Genomic DNA, 20,982 nt, shown 5'->3' on the forward strand with positions numbered 1-20,982 from the left:
CATAATTCTTGACAGCGTGGTGGACAAATTTAGATCACATCTCATACTTGACAGCATAATGGACACATATAGATCACATCTCACACTTGACAGCATAGTGGACACATACAGATCACATCTCATACTTGACGGCGTAGTGGACACATACAGATCACATCTCATACTTGACAGCGTAGTGGACACATACAGATCACATCTCATACTTGACAGCGTAGTGGACACATACAGATCACATCTCACACTTGACGGCATAGTGGACACATACAGATCACATCTCACACTTGACAGCGTAGTGGACACATACAGATCTTATCTCATACTTGAGGGCATAGTGGACACATACAGATCACATCTCATACTTGACAGCGTAGTGGACACATACAGATCACATCTCACACTTGACAGCGTAGTGAACACATACAGATCACATCTCATACTTGACAGCGTAGTGGACACATACAGATCACATCTCATACTTGACAGCATAGTGGACACATACAGATCACATCTCACACTTGACAGCATAGTGGACACATACAGATCACATCTCACACTTGACGGCATAGTGAACACATACAGATCACATCTCACACTTGACAGCATAGTGAACACATACAGATCACATCTCATACTTGACAGCATAGTGAACACATACAGATCACATCTCACACTTGACAGCATAGTGGACACATACAGATCACATCTCATACTTGACAGCGTAGTGGACACATACAGATCACATCTCACATTTGACAGCGTAGTGGACACATACAGATCACATCTCACACTTGACAGCGTAGTGGACACATACAGATCACATCTCATACTTGACGGCATAATGGACACATACAGATCACATCTCATACTTGACAGCATATTGGACACATACAGATTACATCTCATACTTGACGGCATAGTGGACACATACAGATTACATCTCATACTTGACGGCATAGTGGACACATACAGATCACATCTCACACTTGACAGCGTAGTGGATACATACAGATCACATCTCATACTTGACGGCATAATGGACACATACAGATCACATCTCATACTTGACAGCATAGTGAACACATACAGATTACATCTCACACTTGACAGCGTAGTGGACACATACAGATTACATCTCATACTTGACGGCATAGTGGACACATACAGATCACATCTCACACTTGACAGCGTAGTGGACACATACAGATTACATCTCACACTTGACAGCATAGTGGACACATACAGATCACATCTCACACTTGATAGCATAGTGGATACATACAGATCACATCTCATACTTGACGGCATAATGGACACATACAGATCACATCTCATACTTGACAGCATAGTGAACACATACAGATCACATCTCACACTTGACAGCGTAGTGGATACATACAGATTACATCTCATACTTGACAGCATAGTGTACACATACAGATCACATCTCACACTTGACAGCGTAGTGGACACATACAGATCACATCTCACACTTGGTGCTCTCCTGTACTCCATTTCACATCAGAATACCCACGTTGGCATGGAGTCTATCACAGATATCCTGGATCATAATGGAGGAGATGGTGTGTGAGGAGATGTAAAAGTGTATAAAAGGTGTTTTAAGGCCACCAGCAAATCATGAAATCAAAATAACATTGGAATTGAATGGTCATCATTTTTATTCACCTCATCTGTCATCATTTCCTGGCACTTGCGTTATGATGTACCCTGTGCTATTTCATCGTTAGTAATGCTCTAGGACATGGATATTTTTGTATGAACTTTTTTCTTTCCCACCCTGAAGCATATTAGCCGTGTGCTCGCATGTGTTGTGATGTTTTCTAGTTGAACCCTGGTAGGTTAACACACCGGCAGTGCAGTACCAAATAGCTGACACAAGACTGGCATGTGGACAGAAAAAGCCGTCTTGTGCTAAGACCTTAGTAACGACATCCTTAAGGGATGTTACATAGATTATACATAATGTTGTACTAAACACTACAGAGGATTATGCAGCAAAAAGCACCCAGGATTTTCACGTGCTACAGAGCTGTGTGTTAATGGAGGGTGCTACTGGGTTTGCTTCAAATCCAGTCTAAACATGAAGATCCGCTGAATGGTAACATGACCTCAGATTGTTGGTTCATGAATAACCATATTGAGGTTATACCGAGAGCCATTAACCATTAAGCGGGTTTGTGGGAAGAACATGACCTCACATTGCTGGTTCATGAATAACCATATTGCGGTTATACCGAGAGCCATTAACCATTAAGCGGGTTTGTGGGAAGAACATGACCTCACATTGCTGGTTCATGAATAACCATATTGCGGTTATACCGAGAGCCATTAACCATTCAGCGGGTTTGTGGGAAGAAAAGGTTCAAATGTAATTCAGTGACATTGATATGTTGAGTTCTATTGTCAAGTGCACTAAACATCAAAATCGACTGAAGATGGAACTATAACTTTTACTGTATAGTCACCATTGAATTGTACACAAAAGAAAAAAGCTAATCCTATACTTACAAAATGGTTGTCTCGGATCATGTGTTAGGAGCACGTCCTTGTCCAGAACCTCTGATATCAGAAGTATGATATGTGTGCCAGGTCTGTTGAGAATGCTATTCATTTATATGTTGTGAAAATTGAGGAGCAAACCTTTTTGAAGAAATGAAACAGTGCAATATTATAACTGTGCGTGTATTTGTAATCTAAGGTTGTTAATGCGACATATTACATTCTGCATGACATCGACATTGCCTCTGTATATAGTACACTTTGTAACACACATGGTATTCAGTCTTTTTGTCTCGTGTACCATAACTCATATTAGTGTGCGTTGTTTCCAGCTGTATATGTGGCTCTGTTATCTGGTAGGAATTCTTAAAGCAACGCTGAGTTATTCCCCCTGTTCCATTCATCGGTGGAAGAGAGCTGTCCATGTGTGGAGTGAGCTCTCAACTTTTTCTGCATTTCTGTGTGATTGTGTGTGAATTTCTGGTGGTGTCTGCTGAAGTAAAGTGTAGTATCTTTGTAGCTTCAGTATTACTGCTTACTTGTCCACTGTGTTGTTGCGGACTCGTGGCAAACCGTCACCTTGTGAAAATCACTGCTGCTCAGATGAGTTGTCACACTCATGAAAATTAGTTACATTCTGTCACCAAGTATACATTTTCTCAGAATGAATTAAAAAAAAATTAATCTCAGCAATTTCTGTCAGGTAAGTGGACATCATCTTATGCTAGCATTGACTTTTAAGCTACGAAGAATCATAATATGAATGTATCAGGTGAGGTTTGTAATTAGCAGCTTACCTTAACCATGTGTATCACTCGCACCTGTACACTCACCATGTACACTCTAGTGCATAATCTCATTTTATTTCTCTTAAAATGAACAAAAATTTTAAGCCATCTTGCATGTCTGTATATATACATGTATATATAGTGTATTTAAAATTTAACGTCTTGGCAAGTTTTTACTTACTAGTTATTATGCTAATCTATCTTTTTGCCAAGATTTTAACCAGCAGCGTCTACTTCTATGAACTTTAGCACCTACACGTTCTGTTGTTGGCGGGAGACTGTCAGAATACATTTTTCTGCCAGATGAGCAATGTGTACAAACATTTAAAACTTTTTGTGTGTGATTCTTGCATTTTAACTATTCAAAACAAACCACTGCAGAATTGTCTTCATTGATATTTGACTTCTCTGTACATGACTTACCATTTTCTCTAGTCAGGATGTCGTTGTGTGATGAGTTTAAAGTACATACAAACTGCAGGCCTATGCAAGCTCGGGCTTCCCTCATCTTGTGACGTGTTGCTTTATAATTGGCATGACATCTCCTGCCACTGCTGTTTTAGGCTCACTTAAATGTGTGCTATGATGCATTTTGTTTTGATCTGTAGCGCAAGATGTCTTGTGTAAATGTGGATCTGTTGACCCAGTAGTCTTGCCAGTCGTCTACACTGTAGAAGCTCTTATTTATATGAAGTAGGTTCCTTTAGCCGTTTCTAGAGCCGTGGCCACGTGTATTATACCATAATAATATATATTTTGTGTTGTTTCAGAGAGCTGTATATTGCAGTAGATCATTACAAATGTCGGTGCAGATGCAGTATTGGATATTTTATTGTGTGTTGTATATGTTTGTACCTTGGCAGACTTTATAAAACTCCATTTGTTTTGTCATGTGACATCTACTTATGTGCTATATATGATATGATTTACATTTTTTTCTTTTAAAAATCAAATAAATGTTCGTACAAATTTTTGCCAAGCGAATGATTATAAAGGGTTATTTATTCTGAAGTGATCGGGCCTGTGCTTGATAGAGAATTGCCACACAGTTGATCAGCAATTGACCACTGAAGTTATCGTGCCTGTGCTTGGTAGAGAATTGCCACACAGTTGATCAGCATTTGACCAGTGAGATTGCGCAGTCTGATCTTCCTAACAATTTGGCTGTGAGTTTTGTCTTGTGTCTTGCAAAGGTCAAGATTATAGATTCTCCCCGCCTATATAACTGACTTTTTTGTGTGATAATTTTGAGAAAGCAGTCTGCCTCAAACAAATGGATGGTGTGGACTGCATGGTTTTGCCGTCTAATCACACAATTTCCTCTTCATTACACTCGTGCACGTAGTGTCGATAAAACAAAGGTGTTTTATGCAAATCAGCAAAAGAAACACAAATGCGAAAAACTTAATTAACCACTAACAATTCACACCAGTCTGAAAGATCATGGTAAAACTTTGTCCTTTAATTCTGAGGTCGATACTAAACATTCATCCAAACACAACCAGGAGTTTGGCTCATACAGACACGATTTTCGGGTGAAAAGTGTGCATTCTCACTCCAAACCTCTTTCAGACAAGGTTGAGTCACAAAAACATTTTGTGTTCATACAAACAATGTCTGGACTTCAGGCCCGTGTGCAATGATGAGGCTTTGGGTGACCTGTCACATCCACCACGTGACTTGCTGAACATGGACCATGGCTTACTGTCTTTAGTCTGAATGGAAACTCTGCCAGCAAACTATACAAAAATGTTGCATAAGTGAAATATTTTTTAGTATAGCGTAAAAGACTCCAATAAAATGAACAACGACAGTGACTACGGTGTGTACAAATATATTTATATGTTTTGAGAATAAATGCATTCAAATGTTTCAATTCTAAGGTGGACTTCAGGGCATTGCCACATCGTTGTATATTCACCTACACGAGAAATCTTTGTGAACAATTATTTAACTAATTTTGTTACTCAAGATAAAGAAGAGCTATTCCAACACTAAGCAATTAGAGTGAAATATTTGTTTTCACACCTTGGTTCCTTACCACCGGTTATATAGTTCATAAAGCCCACCATTCAATTCAAACATCAGAATGCACTTTAATGATTTAAGAAATTCTAAAAGGAATGCAGAAAAGTCTCTAAATGCATAATTTCCAGTTGTCTGTCCGATAACTTGAGAAACTCTTGTCTACATCTGGGTGCCAAAAAGAAAACTAGAAAACAGAGATGTCAAGTGCAAATTTATATTTGAGCACTTCACATCTACCACTCAGTCTAGCTGGTTTTGATATACTCTTTATGCTTGTTAACTTTAAAATGAAAAAAGCTTAACATTTATTATTACCATGATTTGTGCCAGGCGCAAGTGTTCACTGTAGCATACAGAATAAACAAATGAAAAAAAAAAAAACAACAAAAAACTTCTTGAACTCAACTGATTTGTGATTTGTTGTAGCTTCATGCAACTAGTTTCACCAAGACTGTTTTTCAAATCTTTATTCAACTGTTGCAGAGTTAAAAAGTCCTTTGTAATCCAAGGAAAAGTAATCTTTGTTGATACATGTAATCATTACAGAAACTTTCAGAGCAAATGTGGTTATATTCAAACACCGATATTTGTGACATCACATTCTGATAACTGACAGGTGAAAAACTGACTATCGGATCTGTAAACGGCTGAGCTTAGTCTCCGTGTGCCGTCAGCACAGATCCTGACCGTCACAGCCAGTCACCACATAGAGTCATGACAACTCTTGAGCAGTTACACCACAGGCTGAACTCAGCGTGGGGAGGAGAGGTCAACACTTTTTCTTCCCACGGTGATGTCCTCCGGCTTCAAGTCCCAGGGTCCGTCATCTCTAACAGCCTCGGGCAAATCATCAGCAGGGTCCTCCCAGTAGTACGGTATTTCGCCTGCCTGGATGCACTCCCTTGATGCGCTCTCGCTGGCTGCGAGGAAAGACGTGTTAGTGGAAGGTAAAGAGCCATCACTGGACAGCACCCCGGTACTGCCTCTCACCCCGTGAGGGATGACGAAGTGCTTCATCTTAGACGGAGCCAGCTCTAAGCTGAAGTGGGTACCCGATGTGCTGGAGGTGAGCGTCACAGCTGAAGCTTCACGACTCGGCCCAATGTGCGACTTCTTGAGGCGGTAAGCCAGGTACATGAGGAGAAGGACAACCAGCAGCAGGGTAACCACCAAGCCAACAACCCAATCATAGGATGACTCGCTCATCACTGCCACACAGCAACATGTGCACATCAAACAATATCAATTTAACAGCAAACAAATGAAAGTGATAGTGGTAGGCTCTACAAAACTTCATCATGTCCAAATTTAATACCATTACCTTTTTCTCACCAGGTACTTTGGCTTATAAATCAATTAAGGTATCCTGTCAAGTGAGAACGTCTATTTACAGAAAAGAGAATCTTTTTGCATCAAACTCAGATGGAATTTCTCCTACTGGCGGATCCCTAAAGATCCTTCTCAGTTTAGCTAGGGTTGACGTACATTGCACATGTAGCAAACAGCAGATGTAAAGGCCCAGTGGTTGACTGAATGATTTGATTGGTTGGTTGAACCATTGTTTTTTAATGGATGAGAGCATGAAGTGTTACCTGCACTGGCTAATGTGACTGGCTTCTCCACCCAGTCACTGTAGTAGGAGCGAGTGAATGCCCTCACCATCACTTGGTAGCGGTTGTGAGCCAGGTCCTCGCTCACCAGCAGACGAGTGGTATTCACGGTCTCGTTGATCACTGTATTCCCATTGTCCTGCAGCACAACCTCGTAACCTGGTGGAGACAGTGAAGGCAGGAATTTATCACAAATGTCTTGAGGATCTAACCGGGACCAAATGTAAGATTTCCATAATGCTTGTCTGTAGGATACACATGAATGCAAAACTTGAGCAAAATACTAACTATCAGGGAACGTTAAAGAGAACTGACTTTGGATGGCAGAGAAAAATCTTGGAGTAAAGGAAGAAATGACCTTGGATGAAAGAAAGCAATGACCTAGGATAATGGACGTTTGGATGGCAGAGAAAACTGACCTTGTATGAAGGGCTGGTGACGCTGATTCATGTCCCAAAGAATCTGTTGCTGATTGTTCTGGTGCAGGCTGCGCAGGTTTTCCGGGGGGAGCACGTGCACAACTGCATCAGCCGATGCTGGAACGACCAACAAATGTATTAGCTATGTACATGAACACTTCCAAAAGGCAAAACTGTCGGGTGCTTGTCAAATACTTCTAGACATATCACTAACTTAGTAAAACATTTCACAGTAAAATTCAAACTCTAACAAACAACATTTTGTCCATATTCCAACAATAATTAATGTTTTTTTGTGTCTCTGAGAGCTATTGTCAATAGCTGTGTCAGCTTGGGCCATTGGTGTCCCGATATATAGATAAATCTTTACAAGATATTAAACACAATGTCTGACATTTTCATCCAAACTACAACTAGCCGTTTTTCAGAAGACACTCATAGAATACTAGAAGGAATTTTTTTTTTGGCATGCTGAAAATACACTTCATGATTCAGCCTTAATAAAAATATTGCAATAAGGTCATAATTTTATAATACTACTTCAGTCATGTCATCAACATTGTTTCTACCTCGGGGACTGCAGGACTACCTACCACAAACATAGGCTGTGACGAGTTCGTGTCCAGATGGGCAGCCCCTGTCCATAGGCTGAACCTCCAACAGTGCCGAGTTCAGGTAGTAGGCCTGTCTGTCCTTGGTGAACAGGTAAGTGTCATTGTAGACAGCCAGTGCCAGAGCATCAATGGCTGCCTGCACCTTCAGGGTGTACAAAATGTACTGCTTCTCGCAGGCTGACCGCTTACACTTCTGCTCGTTCTCACACGTGCTCATGCCGACAGAGAACTCGATGGAGTGGTCCACTTCCCTGATGTTCAGGTCACGGATGTTGATCATCCCCTCCATGTTCTGGATGATAAGAACCATGGCTGCAGAGAAATAATCCTCCAGTGATGGGACATCCACAACCACACCTGTATCGCTCACAGGTGACTTGGACGCCTGTGCGATGTAGCCCACCTTGAGGGTGGTGCTTGGGCAGATGGCCGTGGCCTGTCTCACACGAATGTACAGTTCGTTAGATTCATCATGACCATACAGATTCTCAGCCTGGCACTTGTGCAGCCCACTGTGGCTAACCATCAGGGAACGTTGATGGTAAGTCGAGTTAACCATGTTTATTGTTTCTGGAGAAGAAGTGAGCCAGCTGATCTTGGGTTCGGGTATTCCAGATGACTCACAGGTCAAGGTCAAAGAGTCACCCACCAAGAGGTCAATGTCCGCAGGGAAGCGCGAGGTTACCTCGGGAGGATACCCCACATGAAGCATGATACTTGGGGAGACCGTAGAGCCAATATAGTTTTCAGCCAGACAGTAGTACTCGCCTGCTTGGGCTGTAGTGACCCTTGTCAGGTGGAGATATTGACTGGAGGACTTGTTTTGTAGGGGGCCAGGGGAGCCTATCCTCCACCAGGTTATCACAGGGGTCGGAGTGCCTTCTGCTTCACATGCCAGGGTGACGTTCTGTCCCACCACAGCACTGATGTTCCTTACATCATGGTCAGCAAATGTTGACTTGGACCCGCAGAGGATGTCATCTAAGGAAACGTTAGTGAGAAGCTGTGAAATGTCCCGTGCCACCTTGTTCATTTCTTCCATGCTGGAGGCCTGGCTGTGGATGAGTAGAATGAAGAGCTTTGCTGCTTCCGTCAAGCTCTGGTTAGCAGATGTGACAACGTCTGGGCCAAGCTCATCCAGTCTGTCCGCGTACCAGTCAAAGGCCCACTTGACGCAGTCTTGGTAGCGTGAGCAATCTGTGAACTCGTACAGTGCCGTCAGATTGTCCATCTGTCTCAGCCAGAGTATGAGGATGTCATAGTGAGAGATTGCAGACACCACACCTTTGTTCATGTCCGTAAGAATCTTGGAGGTGTTGATAAGGTGACCAATCAGCGGGTCTTGCTGCGGGTTGATGGAGGCCAGCAGCCTGACCAGCTCCTCTTGACTCACACCGTAAGAGCTTAGGGCAGACTCACTGATGTCACCATCCTGCAGGCTCAGTGAGTTGTTTAACTGCAGGTTTACAATGCCACTGGCAATCCTCTCATTGGCTAATATCACCTCATTTACATATGCCTTCACAATGCGCTGCAAGCTCTGCATGGACGCAAGAAGGAAATTGAAGATGACTTTATACAGTGAGCAGGTATCATTCCACTGTTGCTCTCCCGGATTGCCCACAACTGTGTCCAGAGAGCTATTGGTGGCAATCTGATCTAGGACGTCCAACACACTGGCAGCCTCACGCTTCCTCCTCACGCTCACTCCGCTCTCCAAGGCTGTTTTCACTCGAGTATGAAAGCGGTTGAACACCTGCACTGCAGTCTGAGCAAGACTGTTATCCGTTTTGGCAAAATCATTGTTGAAAGTGTACCATATCCAGCCCGTGTCCAACGAGTTTATTTTACAACGTACCTCAAACAGCGTAGCATGCATGCCATCCAGTTGATCCCCAAAGGCACAGCTCCTGACCTGGAACAGATTCTGGCTGTGAGTGTTGGAGTACGCAGTCAAGTAGGCTGTGGACTGTTTCTGATTGACTAAGTCATCTACTTCAACCTGCCGTGCTTCCATAACCTCTTTCACAAGGTCATGGCGGGACTGAGCTCGCTTGAGAATGCCCTTTGCATTCTGTGCCGCCATTTCCGATTCCATTCGTTCTAATTTTAGCGTTGCTACCCTTCTGTCTACTTCTGCATGTTCAAGATATGTTTGGAGGAATTCCTCGGAACCAAAGCCCTCGTTCCTGATGAGCACCTGTTTCTGAACATAGTAGCAGACCAGGTTGGCAATATGACACTTGTAGTTGGAAATGACGGCTAAGCATTCACCCCAGACGAGGCATGGATACTTCAGTTGAATATCTGTAGCTTCTTCCTCCTTGCAGACTTTCATCTCAGGAGAGATTCTACACTGGTCATCACATTCTGTCTGCTTACACACTTCATTCAACAGCTTTATCTTATCTTGGAATGCATACATCTTGTTATCTGCCTCTGCTAACTCCGCTGTGGCCTGTTCTTCTAGAAGTTCTGTATCCACAAGTTCTTGCAGCAGGTCATTATAAGCCGCCTGAGACGCATTTAGTGATTCAGCTTCCAACTGCAACTTGAATTCTGATCTCTTCAGGTTTTCCTCCGCAGTCTCCAGACGCTCAACAGTTTTAGAAATGTTCTTTTGTACAGCAGAATTTAGAGATTTCTTCAGGTGTTCGGGAAAGGAATCCTCGCCTAGTAGCAGCTGTACGTAAGCAGACAGTCCCCAGTCATCTGCGTCTTGCAGGGATGAACCACGAAGCTGTACCTTCGCCGGATACCGACCAAACACCTGGCCCACAGAGTCCATCGCTAACCTCTCATCCTCCATGTTCACTGTGGCTGGGGCATCCATGCCAAACACTCTCAGGACGACCTTGTCTGTCAGTGTAGCCTTCACAGCTCTCTCCTTCCTGCTCAGGCCATATATAAGAGCTGCACCAGGCTGCACCTCCACAAACTGCCACATGTTCTTTGTCCACACGCTGCTCAAGGTCACAGAGTGACTCTGAATGCTCCCACTGACCTGCAGCTCCAAGCCTTTTCCTGACACATCACAGAAGTTCTCTCCTGGGCAGCACTGGCCAGTGGCAGAGTAGTCAAGGCTGCCTCTCAATATGACAGTCGAGTCCTGGAGGTCAACAGACATAATGCCGGTTGCACCCCAGCTGCTGGATTGCCCAGCTGCTAGAGGGTCTATCAGCACCTTAGCTGACAGACCCTCCACGGTGACCACATGAAGCTTGCTGGTCAGTTTGTTCAGCTCACTCTCCAGCTGGGAGAGGAAAAATGTGGCAAAGCCAAGCCTCTCCTGAAGCTCAGGCTGCAGGGTGAGGTACAAGTGGTCCTCGATGGTGTCCAGTCCGTGTCTAACACTGCCCATAGCCGTGTTTAGGGTGACCAATCTGTCTGCAAATTCTCTCACCTCTGACACATCCTCCCACATTAACAGAGACTGCACATCATGTTGTAAGCCCAGCAGAGTCTCCAGGATGGAGCTGAACTCTGTCTGGCTCACCTCATCGATGGTCTGTGATTCTGACTTAACCAGTGTGTCCAATGTGTGGCGGAATGCCTTCAGGTGCTTCAGGAAGGGATCGGTGTCTGCAGATTTGAACATGGGTCCTGGTGCTGCCACACCGTTCAGGCGGACATACACCTGACTCCCTCCAGAGATCTCCACACCTGAGCGGCTTGTTAACTTCTCCTCAGTGCTGGTCATGAAGTTCACCATCACCCCATTAGCATTCCTGGAACAGCCAGACTCTGAAACAGGACAGTACAATGTACAATACAGTCAGGCAAGAGTGTGTAGCGTTCTCTTACAAAGTATCTTCAGTCCCCTGGTTGGGAGACACGTAAAACCCAAGCGCATACTGTTGGTCATTTGGTAACAAGGGCATATGATAGCACTGTACCTGTGAAGTAACCTGAAAACACTTCACAAATGCTTATCCTATTTGCTAAGCTGTGGTTGTTATGTGAAGAGGTTTAACAGTTTCCTGAGAAGGTGTGGGTGTTTTCTTCCAGAAGATCACTGGCCATCATAAGAGCAACATATTCTTGATGGGGGAAAACTGCACTAAACTTCAAGCGCTAACCCTAATTATGAGTGTTAATTTGGCATATTGAACCTTAAGGAACACCTGACATACGCACTGTAAATGATTATATAAAAATGTTTACATTATTAAGCAATCATATGGCATTTGTATAACCCTTTTCTGTTTACATGACTGATATTTCCACTAAACAGAATACTACACAACCTTTAGTGTATTATCAGCCTGTAACAACATAAGACACATCTTACCTCCAACAGAAACTGTGACATAATTGTCCACGTCTGCACTCTTGACAGTCAATGTACTTATTTGCTCATGGGCCTCTATCTGCAGGCGTACCACAAACGGCTGAGTCAGGCTCAGCAGAAAACTCCGCTCATCAAGTATCAGGTGAGTTTGTAACTACAAGACAAGAAGACTGGTGTAACTACTGTACAAACAGAGGAGATTTGGACTGGTGTAACTACCTGACAACAGAGGCTTGGACTGGTGTACATATAACTACTGTACAAACAGAGGAGATTTGGATTGGTGTAACTACAACACAAAAGAGGATTGGATTGGTGTAACTACTGTACAAACAAAGGAGGTTTGCATTGGTGTAACAACTGTGCAAACAGAGGAGATTTGGATTGGCCTAACTACTGTACAAACAGATTTTGGAATGATGTAACTTCAAGACAACAGAGAAGGATTGCATGATTGTATTGGTGTATCATTAGGAGATAGGTGGAGGTTTGGTGTTAGGCTTGATAACAGAAGACGACTTAATGGGGTAAAATTGCAACTAAACCCATGATGGCCTGACAAGATAAATGTTTAACATTCCATTACATGAATAATCAACCTCATAACAACATCAATCAATACCCTGCAGTTTTCCTCAGTTCAAATATTCAGTGGGGCACTATTATTACACAAGGAGACAAAAGGCTATTACTGCCATCAGTATACAAAGTTGGGTGATCAAATAAAATGAATGGAACTAATTTGAATGATTATGACTGCATTTCATCTTGGCAATCATTACAAAACACGACATATGAATGCAGAGTTTCATTCCTGAATAAAGCACACCTACTGTACCAGTTTTTGATGCTCCTGGAGTGTAAATACAACGTAAATATGTTACTGTTAGATATGTCTCACCTTTGATTCAGCAGGTTTATCAAAAAAGAAAGCTTGGACTGCAGATGCGATATGTAGGGCTGTACTATCATCTGATTCTGACGTCACCTGTAACCCCGCCCACATTGAAGGGGAGGAGCTGAACAACATCAGATAGTCATATGAAACAACAAGGTTTTAATATTGTGTGTTTAAGTATTAGCCCCACCCACTGTAGAAGTGAAGAGCTCAACAACATCAGATAGTCACATGAACACCAAGGTTTTAATATTGTGTTTAAGTATTAGCCCCACCCACTGTAAAAGTGAAGAGCTAAACAACATCAGATACTCACATGAACAACAAGGTTTGCAACTGTGTGTTTAGACCCACGCACACAGGAGAGGATCTAAACAACATCAGATACTCACATGAACAACAAGGTTTGCAACTGTGTGTTTAGACCCACGCACACAGGAGAGGAGCTACATAACATCAGATACTCACATGAACAACAAGGTTTGCAGCTGTGTGTTTAGATCCACGCACACAGGAGAGGAGCTACATAACATCAGACAGTAACATGAACAACAAGGTTTGCAGCTGTGTGTTTAGATCCACGCACACAGGAGAGGAGCTACATAACATCAGATAGTAATATGAACAACAAGGTTTGCAGCTGTGTGTTCAGACCTATCCACACAGGAGAGGATCTAAACAACATCAGATATTAACATGAACAACAAGGTTTGCAGCTGTGTGTTTAGACCCATCCACACAGGAGAGGAGCTACATAACATCAGACAGTAACATGAACAACAAGGTTTGCAGCTGTGTGTTTAGACCCATCCACACAGGAGAGGAGCTACATAACATCAGACAGTAACATGAACAACAAGGTTTGCAGCTGTGTGTTTAGATCCACGCACACAGGAGAGGATCTAAACAACATCAGATACTCACATGAACAACAAGGTTTGCAACTGTGTGTTTAGACCCACGCACACAGGAGAGGAGCTACATAACATCAGATACTCACATGAACAACAAGGTTTGCAGCTGTGTGTTTAGATCCACGCACACAGGAGAGGAGCTACATAACATCAGACAGTAACATGAACAACAAGGTTTGCAGCTGTGTGTTTAGATCCACGCACACAGGAGAGGAGCTACATAACATCAGATAGTAATATGAACAACAAGGTTTGCAGCTGTGTGTTCAGACCTATCCACACAGGAGAGGATCTAAACAACATCAGATATTAACATGAACAACAAGGTTTGCAGCTGTGTGTTTAGACCCATCCACACAGGAGAGGAGCTACATAACATCAGACAGTAACATGAACAACAAGGTTTGCAGCTGTGTGTTTAGACCCATCCACACAGGAGAGGATCTAAACAACATCAGATACTCACATGAACAACAAGGTTTGCAACTGTGTGTTTAGACCCACGCACACAGGAGAGGATCTAAACAACATCAGATACTCACATGAACAACAAGGTTTGCAACTGTGTGTTTAGACCCACGCACACAGGAGAGGAGCTACATAACATCAGATACTCACATGAACAACAAGGTTTGCAGCTGTGTGTTTAGATCCACGCACACAGGAGAGGAGCTACATAACATCAGACAGTAACATGAACAACAAGGTTTGCAGCTGTGTGTTTAGATCCACACACACAGAAGAGGAGCTACATAACATCAGATAGTAACATGAACAACAAGGTTTGCAACTGTGTGTTTAGACCCACGCACACAGGAGAGGATCTAAACAACATCAGATATTAACATGAACAACAAGGTTTGCAGCTGTGTGTTTAGACCCATCCACACAGGAGAGGAGCTACATAACATCAGACAGTAACATGAACAACAAGGTTTGCAGCTGTGTGTTTAGACACACGCACACAGGAGAGGAGCTACATAACATCAGATAGTAACATGAACAACAAGGTTTGCAGCTGTGTGTTTAGACCCACGCACACAGGAGAGGATCTAAACAACATCAGATACTCACATGAACAACAAGGTTTGCAACTGTGTGTTTAGACCCACGCACACAGGAGAGGAGCTACATAACATCAGATACTCACATGAACAACAAGGTTTGCAGCTGTGTGTTTAGATCCACGCACACAGGAGAGGAGCTACATAACATCAGACAGTAACATGAACAACAAGGTTTGCAGCTGTGTGTTTAGATCCACACACACAGGAGAGGAGCTACATAACATCAGATAGTAACATGAACAACAAGGTTTGCAACTGTGTGTTTAGACCCACGCACACAGGAGAGGATCTAAACAACATCAGATATTAACATGAACAACAAGGTTTGCAGCTGTGTGTTTAGACCCATCCACACAGGAGAGGAGCTACATAACATCAGACAGTAACATGAACAACAAGGTTTGCAGCTGTGTGTTTAGACACACGCACACAGGAGAGGAGCTACATAACATCAGATAGTAACATGAACAACAAGGTTTGCAGCTGTGTGTTTAGACCCACGCACACAGGAGAGGAGCTACATAACATCAGATAGTAACATGAACAACAAGGTTTGCAACTGTGTGTTTAGACCCACGCACACAGGAGAGGATCTAAACAACATCAGATACTCACATGAACAACAAGGTTTGCAACTGTGTGTTTAGACCCACGCACACAGGAGAGGAGCTACATACAATCAGATAGTAACATGAACAACAAGGTTTGCAGCTGTGTGTTTAGATCCACGCACACAGGAGAGGAGCTACATAACATCAGACAGTAACATGAACAACAAGGTTTGCAACTGTGTGTTTAGACCCACGCACACAGGAGAGGATCTAAACAACATCAGATACTCACATGAACAACAAGGTTTGCAACTGTGTGTTTAGACCCACGCACACAGGAGAGGAGCTACATAACATCAGATAGTAACATGAACAACAAGGTTTGCAGCTGTGTGTTTAGATCCATCCACACAGGAGAGGAACTACATAACATCAGACAGTAACATGAACAACAAGGTTTGCAGCTGTGTGTTTAGACACACGCACACAGGAGAGGATCTAAACAACATCAGATAGTAACATGAACAACAAGGTTTGCAGCTGTGTGTTTAGACCCACGCACACAGGAGAGGAGCTACATAACATCAGACAGTAACATGAACAACAAGGTTTGCAACTGTGTGTTTAGACCCACGCACACAGGAGAGGAGCTACATAACATCAGATATTAACATGAACAACAAGGTTTGCAGCTGTGTGTTTAGACCTATCCACACAGGAGAGGATCTAAACAACATCAGATAGTAACATGAACAACAAGGTTTGCAGCTGTGTGTTTAGACCCACTCACACAGGAGAGGAGCTACATAACATCAGACAGTAACATGAACAACAAGGTTTGTAGCTGTGTGTTTAGACACACGCACACAGGAGAGGATCTAAACAACATCAGATAGTAACATGAACAACAAGGTTTGCAGCTGTGTGTTTAGACCCACGCACACAGGAGAGGAGCTACATAACATCAGACAGTAACATGAACAACAAGGTTTGCAACTGTGTGTTTAGACCCACGCACACAGGAGAGGAGCTACATAACATCAGACAGTAACATGAACAACAAGGTTTGCAGCTGTGTGTTTAGACCCACGCACACAGGAGAGGAGCTACATAACATCAGACAGTAACATGAACAACAAGGTTTGCAGCTGTGTGTTTAGACACACGCACACAGGAGAGGAGCTACATAACATCAGATAGTAACATGAACAACAAGGTTTGCAGCTGTGTGTTTAGACCCACGCACACAGGAGAGGAGCTACATAACATCAGACAGTAACATGAACAACAAGGTTTGCAGCTGTGTGTTTAGACACACGCACACAGGAGAGGAGCTACATAACATCAGATAGTAACATGAACAACAAGGTTTGCAACTGTGTGTTTAGACCCATCCACACAGGAGAGGATCTAAACAACATCAGATATTAACATGAACAACAAGGTTTTGCAGCTGTGTGTTTAGACCCACGCACACAGGAGAGGAGCTACATAACATCAGATAGTAACATGAACAACAAGGTTTGCAGCTGTGTGTTTAGACCCACGCACACAGGAGAGGATCTAAACAACATCAGACAGTAACATGAACAACAAGGTTTGCAACTGTGTGTTTAGACCCATCCACACAGGAGAGGATCTAAACAACATCAGATAGTCACATGAACAACAAGGTTTTGCAGCTGTGTGTTTAGACCCACGCACACAGGAGAAGAGCTACATAACATCAGATAGTAACATGAACAACAAGGTTTTGCAGCTGTGTATTTAACATCACCCACTGAAGGTGAGGAGCCCAAAAACATGAGATAGTCACACAAACAACAAGGGTTTGCTTTGTTTATTCCCGCCCACACTGGATGAGAGGAGCTAAACAACATCAGATAGTTGCACGAAAACATGACAAGATTATCTATAACAGTGTGTTTAACTCCGCTCAGACTGAAGGGGAGGCGCTAAACAACATCAGATAGTCAAATGAACAACATGACAACAAGCTTATCCATGTCGGTGTGCTTAACCTCCACTGACAAAAGGCATGAGAGCAAATGTTCTTTCCACACACAAATCTACACAGCAATGACAAGAACCTGACAGCTATCCTCAGACTACCTGGACTTGTTCATACAATATTCTGCCTTACCTAGGGAGAAGTTTCTTCCAGGGACTGTTCTGACCCAAAGGGGAGCTAAGCCGGCCTGAGGCGGAGAAAGCCAGTCCTGAGACAGACATGTTAAGGCCCCATAAGCTGCTGAGGGGGGCAAACATGCCAGTAGCCTGAAGGCACATGGGCTGATCAAAGAGGAACATCACAGTCTGGCCTTCATCCTCCACCAGGTCGACAATTACACAGAAGCGAGTTGCAGGCAGGACCAGCTCCTCAGACAGCAGGTAGAGGCTGAGCTCACTCGTAGAAAACTGGAACACGTGATACAGGCTGTGGTCCAGGACAGGGGCTCCAGAGCACACCTGCAGCATCTTCACCTCACTCCCACTGTGGATGTTAGCACGGAAATCGTCTGTTTTTGATTTGGAGGTGGGATTTGTGCTGATTGACAGGTCAAAGCCCTCAGGTAAGATATTGGTCACACGTCTCAGCAGGGTTTGGAGAGCACTTTCAGCCTTGTCAAAGTCTAGCTTATCTTCTCTTGACAGAGGTATTACCTCACAGTCACTGTCCTCAGCCTGGGTCACTGGAGTTGTTCCCCGTGAGATTTCCCGGAGAGAACTAATGGGTCCCAGTCGAATCTTTCCATCAGATGTGTTTATTTCAACACCTCGAGGAGACACCGGGTAGGTGACCAGAGTATCAGTCATAGGCACCCCAAGCGTGAAGAAGACAACCTCTGAGCCATCCACTTTGTACCACGGAGAAGTAGAGAGGAACTTGAACACTAAATCTGTACTGTCTGCAGAGCTAATCTGGGAGGGAATACTGAACTCTATAGGGAAACATCCCACTGGAAACTGCTTGTGGCTGAGTTGTAGTCTCACAAATACATCCCCTACTAGAACCCTGATGGGTTTGGGAGGCTCAAACAGCTTGTACCCAGACCCAGCCAGTTTGATGTCCACAGTGTACATGCCCATTCTAGAGCCCTCCAGGGTGAAGTTATTGCCCCCAGACAAAGGAGGGATAACTATCTGGGATGGCTGGAGCGTTAACTCGTCTGCCGTTGTTGTCAGCAGAACCAGAGTTTTGTCAGACAGGGCGTGAACTTGGACTGTCATTTTCTCATAGCCATAGTGGAAGAAGAGTTGTTCCGGGATATCCACTGACCCCACCTCACATACAGCTCCACCATAATCAGTCCCACTGCAGTTACAGACAAAGTCAGGGTAACCTGAAGTACACACACCACCATTACGGCACGGGCAGGATGCTAAAACAGGAAATAAAGGATAATTTATCCTCAAGATTCCCCTCAGAAAAGTTCAGACTACACTTGTACATGTACTTTCCATTAATGATCCACTCCAGGACATTCATAATTCTTAGCTTGTTCCGAATTGATTTAGACAGTTGATGCAGGGACCTACCAATATGGCGTAGTCCTTCATGGTGCAGCGTAAATCTGTCCTCACACACACACACACACACACACACACACAGAGTCTGACCCCTCAGCCGTACACTCAGGCCAACAGTAAGGAACAACACAGTGCCGTCTGTCCTGGTGCAGTGTGAACCTGTCCTCACACACACAGTCTGACCCTTCAGGGGTACAATCAGACCATCAGTCAGGGACTTACCAATACAGTGCAGTCTTTCCTGGTGCAGTGTGAACCTGTCCTCACATACCCAGTCTGATCCCTGAGGGGTACACTTTGGCCAACAGTCAGTCCTGGTGCAGTGTGAATTTGTCCACACACAGTCCGACCTCACATGGGTACACTTAGGCCAACAGTCAGAGACTTACCAATACAGTGCAGTCTTTCCTGGTGCAGTGTGAACCTGTCCTCACATACCCAGTCTGATCCCTGAGCGGTACACTTTAGCCAACAGTCAGTCCTGGTGCAGTGTGAATTTGTCCACACACAGTCCGACCTCACATGGGTACACTTAGGCCAACAGTCAGGGACTCACCAATACAGTGCAGTCCGTCCTGGTGCAGTGTGAAGCTGTCCTCACACACACAGTCTGACCCCACATGGGTACACGCAGGCCAACAGTCAGGGACTCACCAATACAGTGCAGTCTGTCCTGGTGCAGTGTGAAGCTGTCCTCACACACACAGTCTGACCCCACATGGGTACACTTAGGCCAACAGTCAAGGACTCACCAATACAGTGCAGTCCGTCCTGGTGCAGTGTGAAGCTGTCCTCACACACACAGTCCGACCTCACATGGGTACACTTAGGCCAACAGTCAGGGACTCACCAATACAGTGCAGTCCGTCCTGGTGCAGTGTGAAGCTGTCCTCACACACACAGTCTGACCCCACATGGGTACACGCAGGCCAACAGTCAGGGACTCACCAATACAGTGCAGTCTGTCCTGGTGCAGTGTGAAGCTGTCCTCACACACACAGTCTGACCCCACATGGGTACACATAGGCCAACAGTCTAGATCGTCTGGTGGGCAGACTGCAAAGGTAGAAAGGTGAATAAATCTGGCAGAAGTGAGGAAAAAAGCCTTTTCACACTGACTGAAGTTTGTACAAATACGGTGGAAAATCTCCAACTAAACAATACATTCGTACATGTACATACTTATTTTACAAATGCTTTTTTTACGTTATACTCATTGTTTGCTTATGCATACACCACTTGAAGGCAGCTGACGTGGTATTTTCATGTGCCTGACTTAATGTGAATCTTGAATGAAAAAGTGTTCTTTTTGGGACTTGAGTTATGTTGACACACCTGGGGAAGCATTGAGTGGGGTGGGGGATGCTTACATTGACAGGTGTAGGTAGCCAGCTGTAGCTTGTAGCCCGTGGGACACTCACACCTGAAGGACCCATACAGGTTCACACAGGTATGAGAGCAGATATCCATCCCTCCACTGCACTCATCCACATCTGTACAACAGCATATTACATCTGTGCAGCATTGAATTACATCTGTGTAGCATTGAATTACATCTGTGTAGCTTCACATTACATCTGTACAACATCACATTACATCTGTACAACATCACATGACATCACTAGAGCATTGCATTATGTTTGTACAACATCACATTAAATCTGTACAACAACACACCATACTGGTACAGTATTACATAACTGTACAAAGTCACATTACATCTGTGTAGCACCACATTTTTACATCGCATTACT

General features: G+C 43.9%; 1 protein-coding gene across 4 annotated transcripts in view; it reads right to left on the reverse strand.

Annotated features, from left to right (window-relative positions):
- Positions 1 to 6,074: 6,074 nt before the first annotated feature.
- The window catches only part of LOC135462159 (uncharacterized), a 51,928-nt gene continuing 37,020 nt past the window's right edge, over positions 6,075 to 20,982 (reverse strand). For 3 of the 4 annotated variants that reach the window (XM_064739534.1, XM_064739537.1, XM_064739536.1), the window contains 9 exons: positions 20,599 to 20,742; positions 20,177 to 20,284; positions 17,841 to 19,080; positions 13,169 to 13,286; positions 12,268 to 12,421; positions 7,956 to 11,720; positions 7,363 to 7,479; positions 6,926 to 7,102; positions 6,075 to 6,541 (listed from right to left, as the gene is read on the reverse strand). In XM_064739534.1, coding sequence (XP_064595604.1) covers positions 6,084 to 6,541; positions 6,926 to 7,102; positions 7,363 to 7,479; positions 7,956 to 11,720; positions 12,268 to 12,421; positions 13,169 to 13,286; positions 17,841 to 19,080; positions 20,177 to 20,284; positions 20,599 to 20,742 — 6,281 coding nt within the window. In that variant the 3' untranslated portion in view covers positions 6,075 to 6,083. The remainder of the gene's footprint in view (positions 6,542 to 6,925; positions 7,103 to 7,362; positions 7,480 to 7,955; positions 11,721 to 12,267; positions 12,422 to 13,168; positions 13,287 to 17,840; positions 19,081 to 20,176; positions 20,285 to 20,598; positions 20,743 to 20,982) is intronic. The other variant, XM_064739535.1, reaches the window with a different exon arrangement.

The sequence above is a fragment of the Liolophura sinensis genome, chromosome 1 (assembly GCF_032854445.1).
Source record: "Liolophura sinensis isolate JHLJ2023 chromosome 1, CUHK_Ljap_v2, whole genome shotgun sequence".
NCBI classification, from domain to species: Eukaryota; Metazoa; Mollusca; class Polyplacophora; order Chitonida; family Chitonidae; genus Liolophura; species Liolophura sinensis.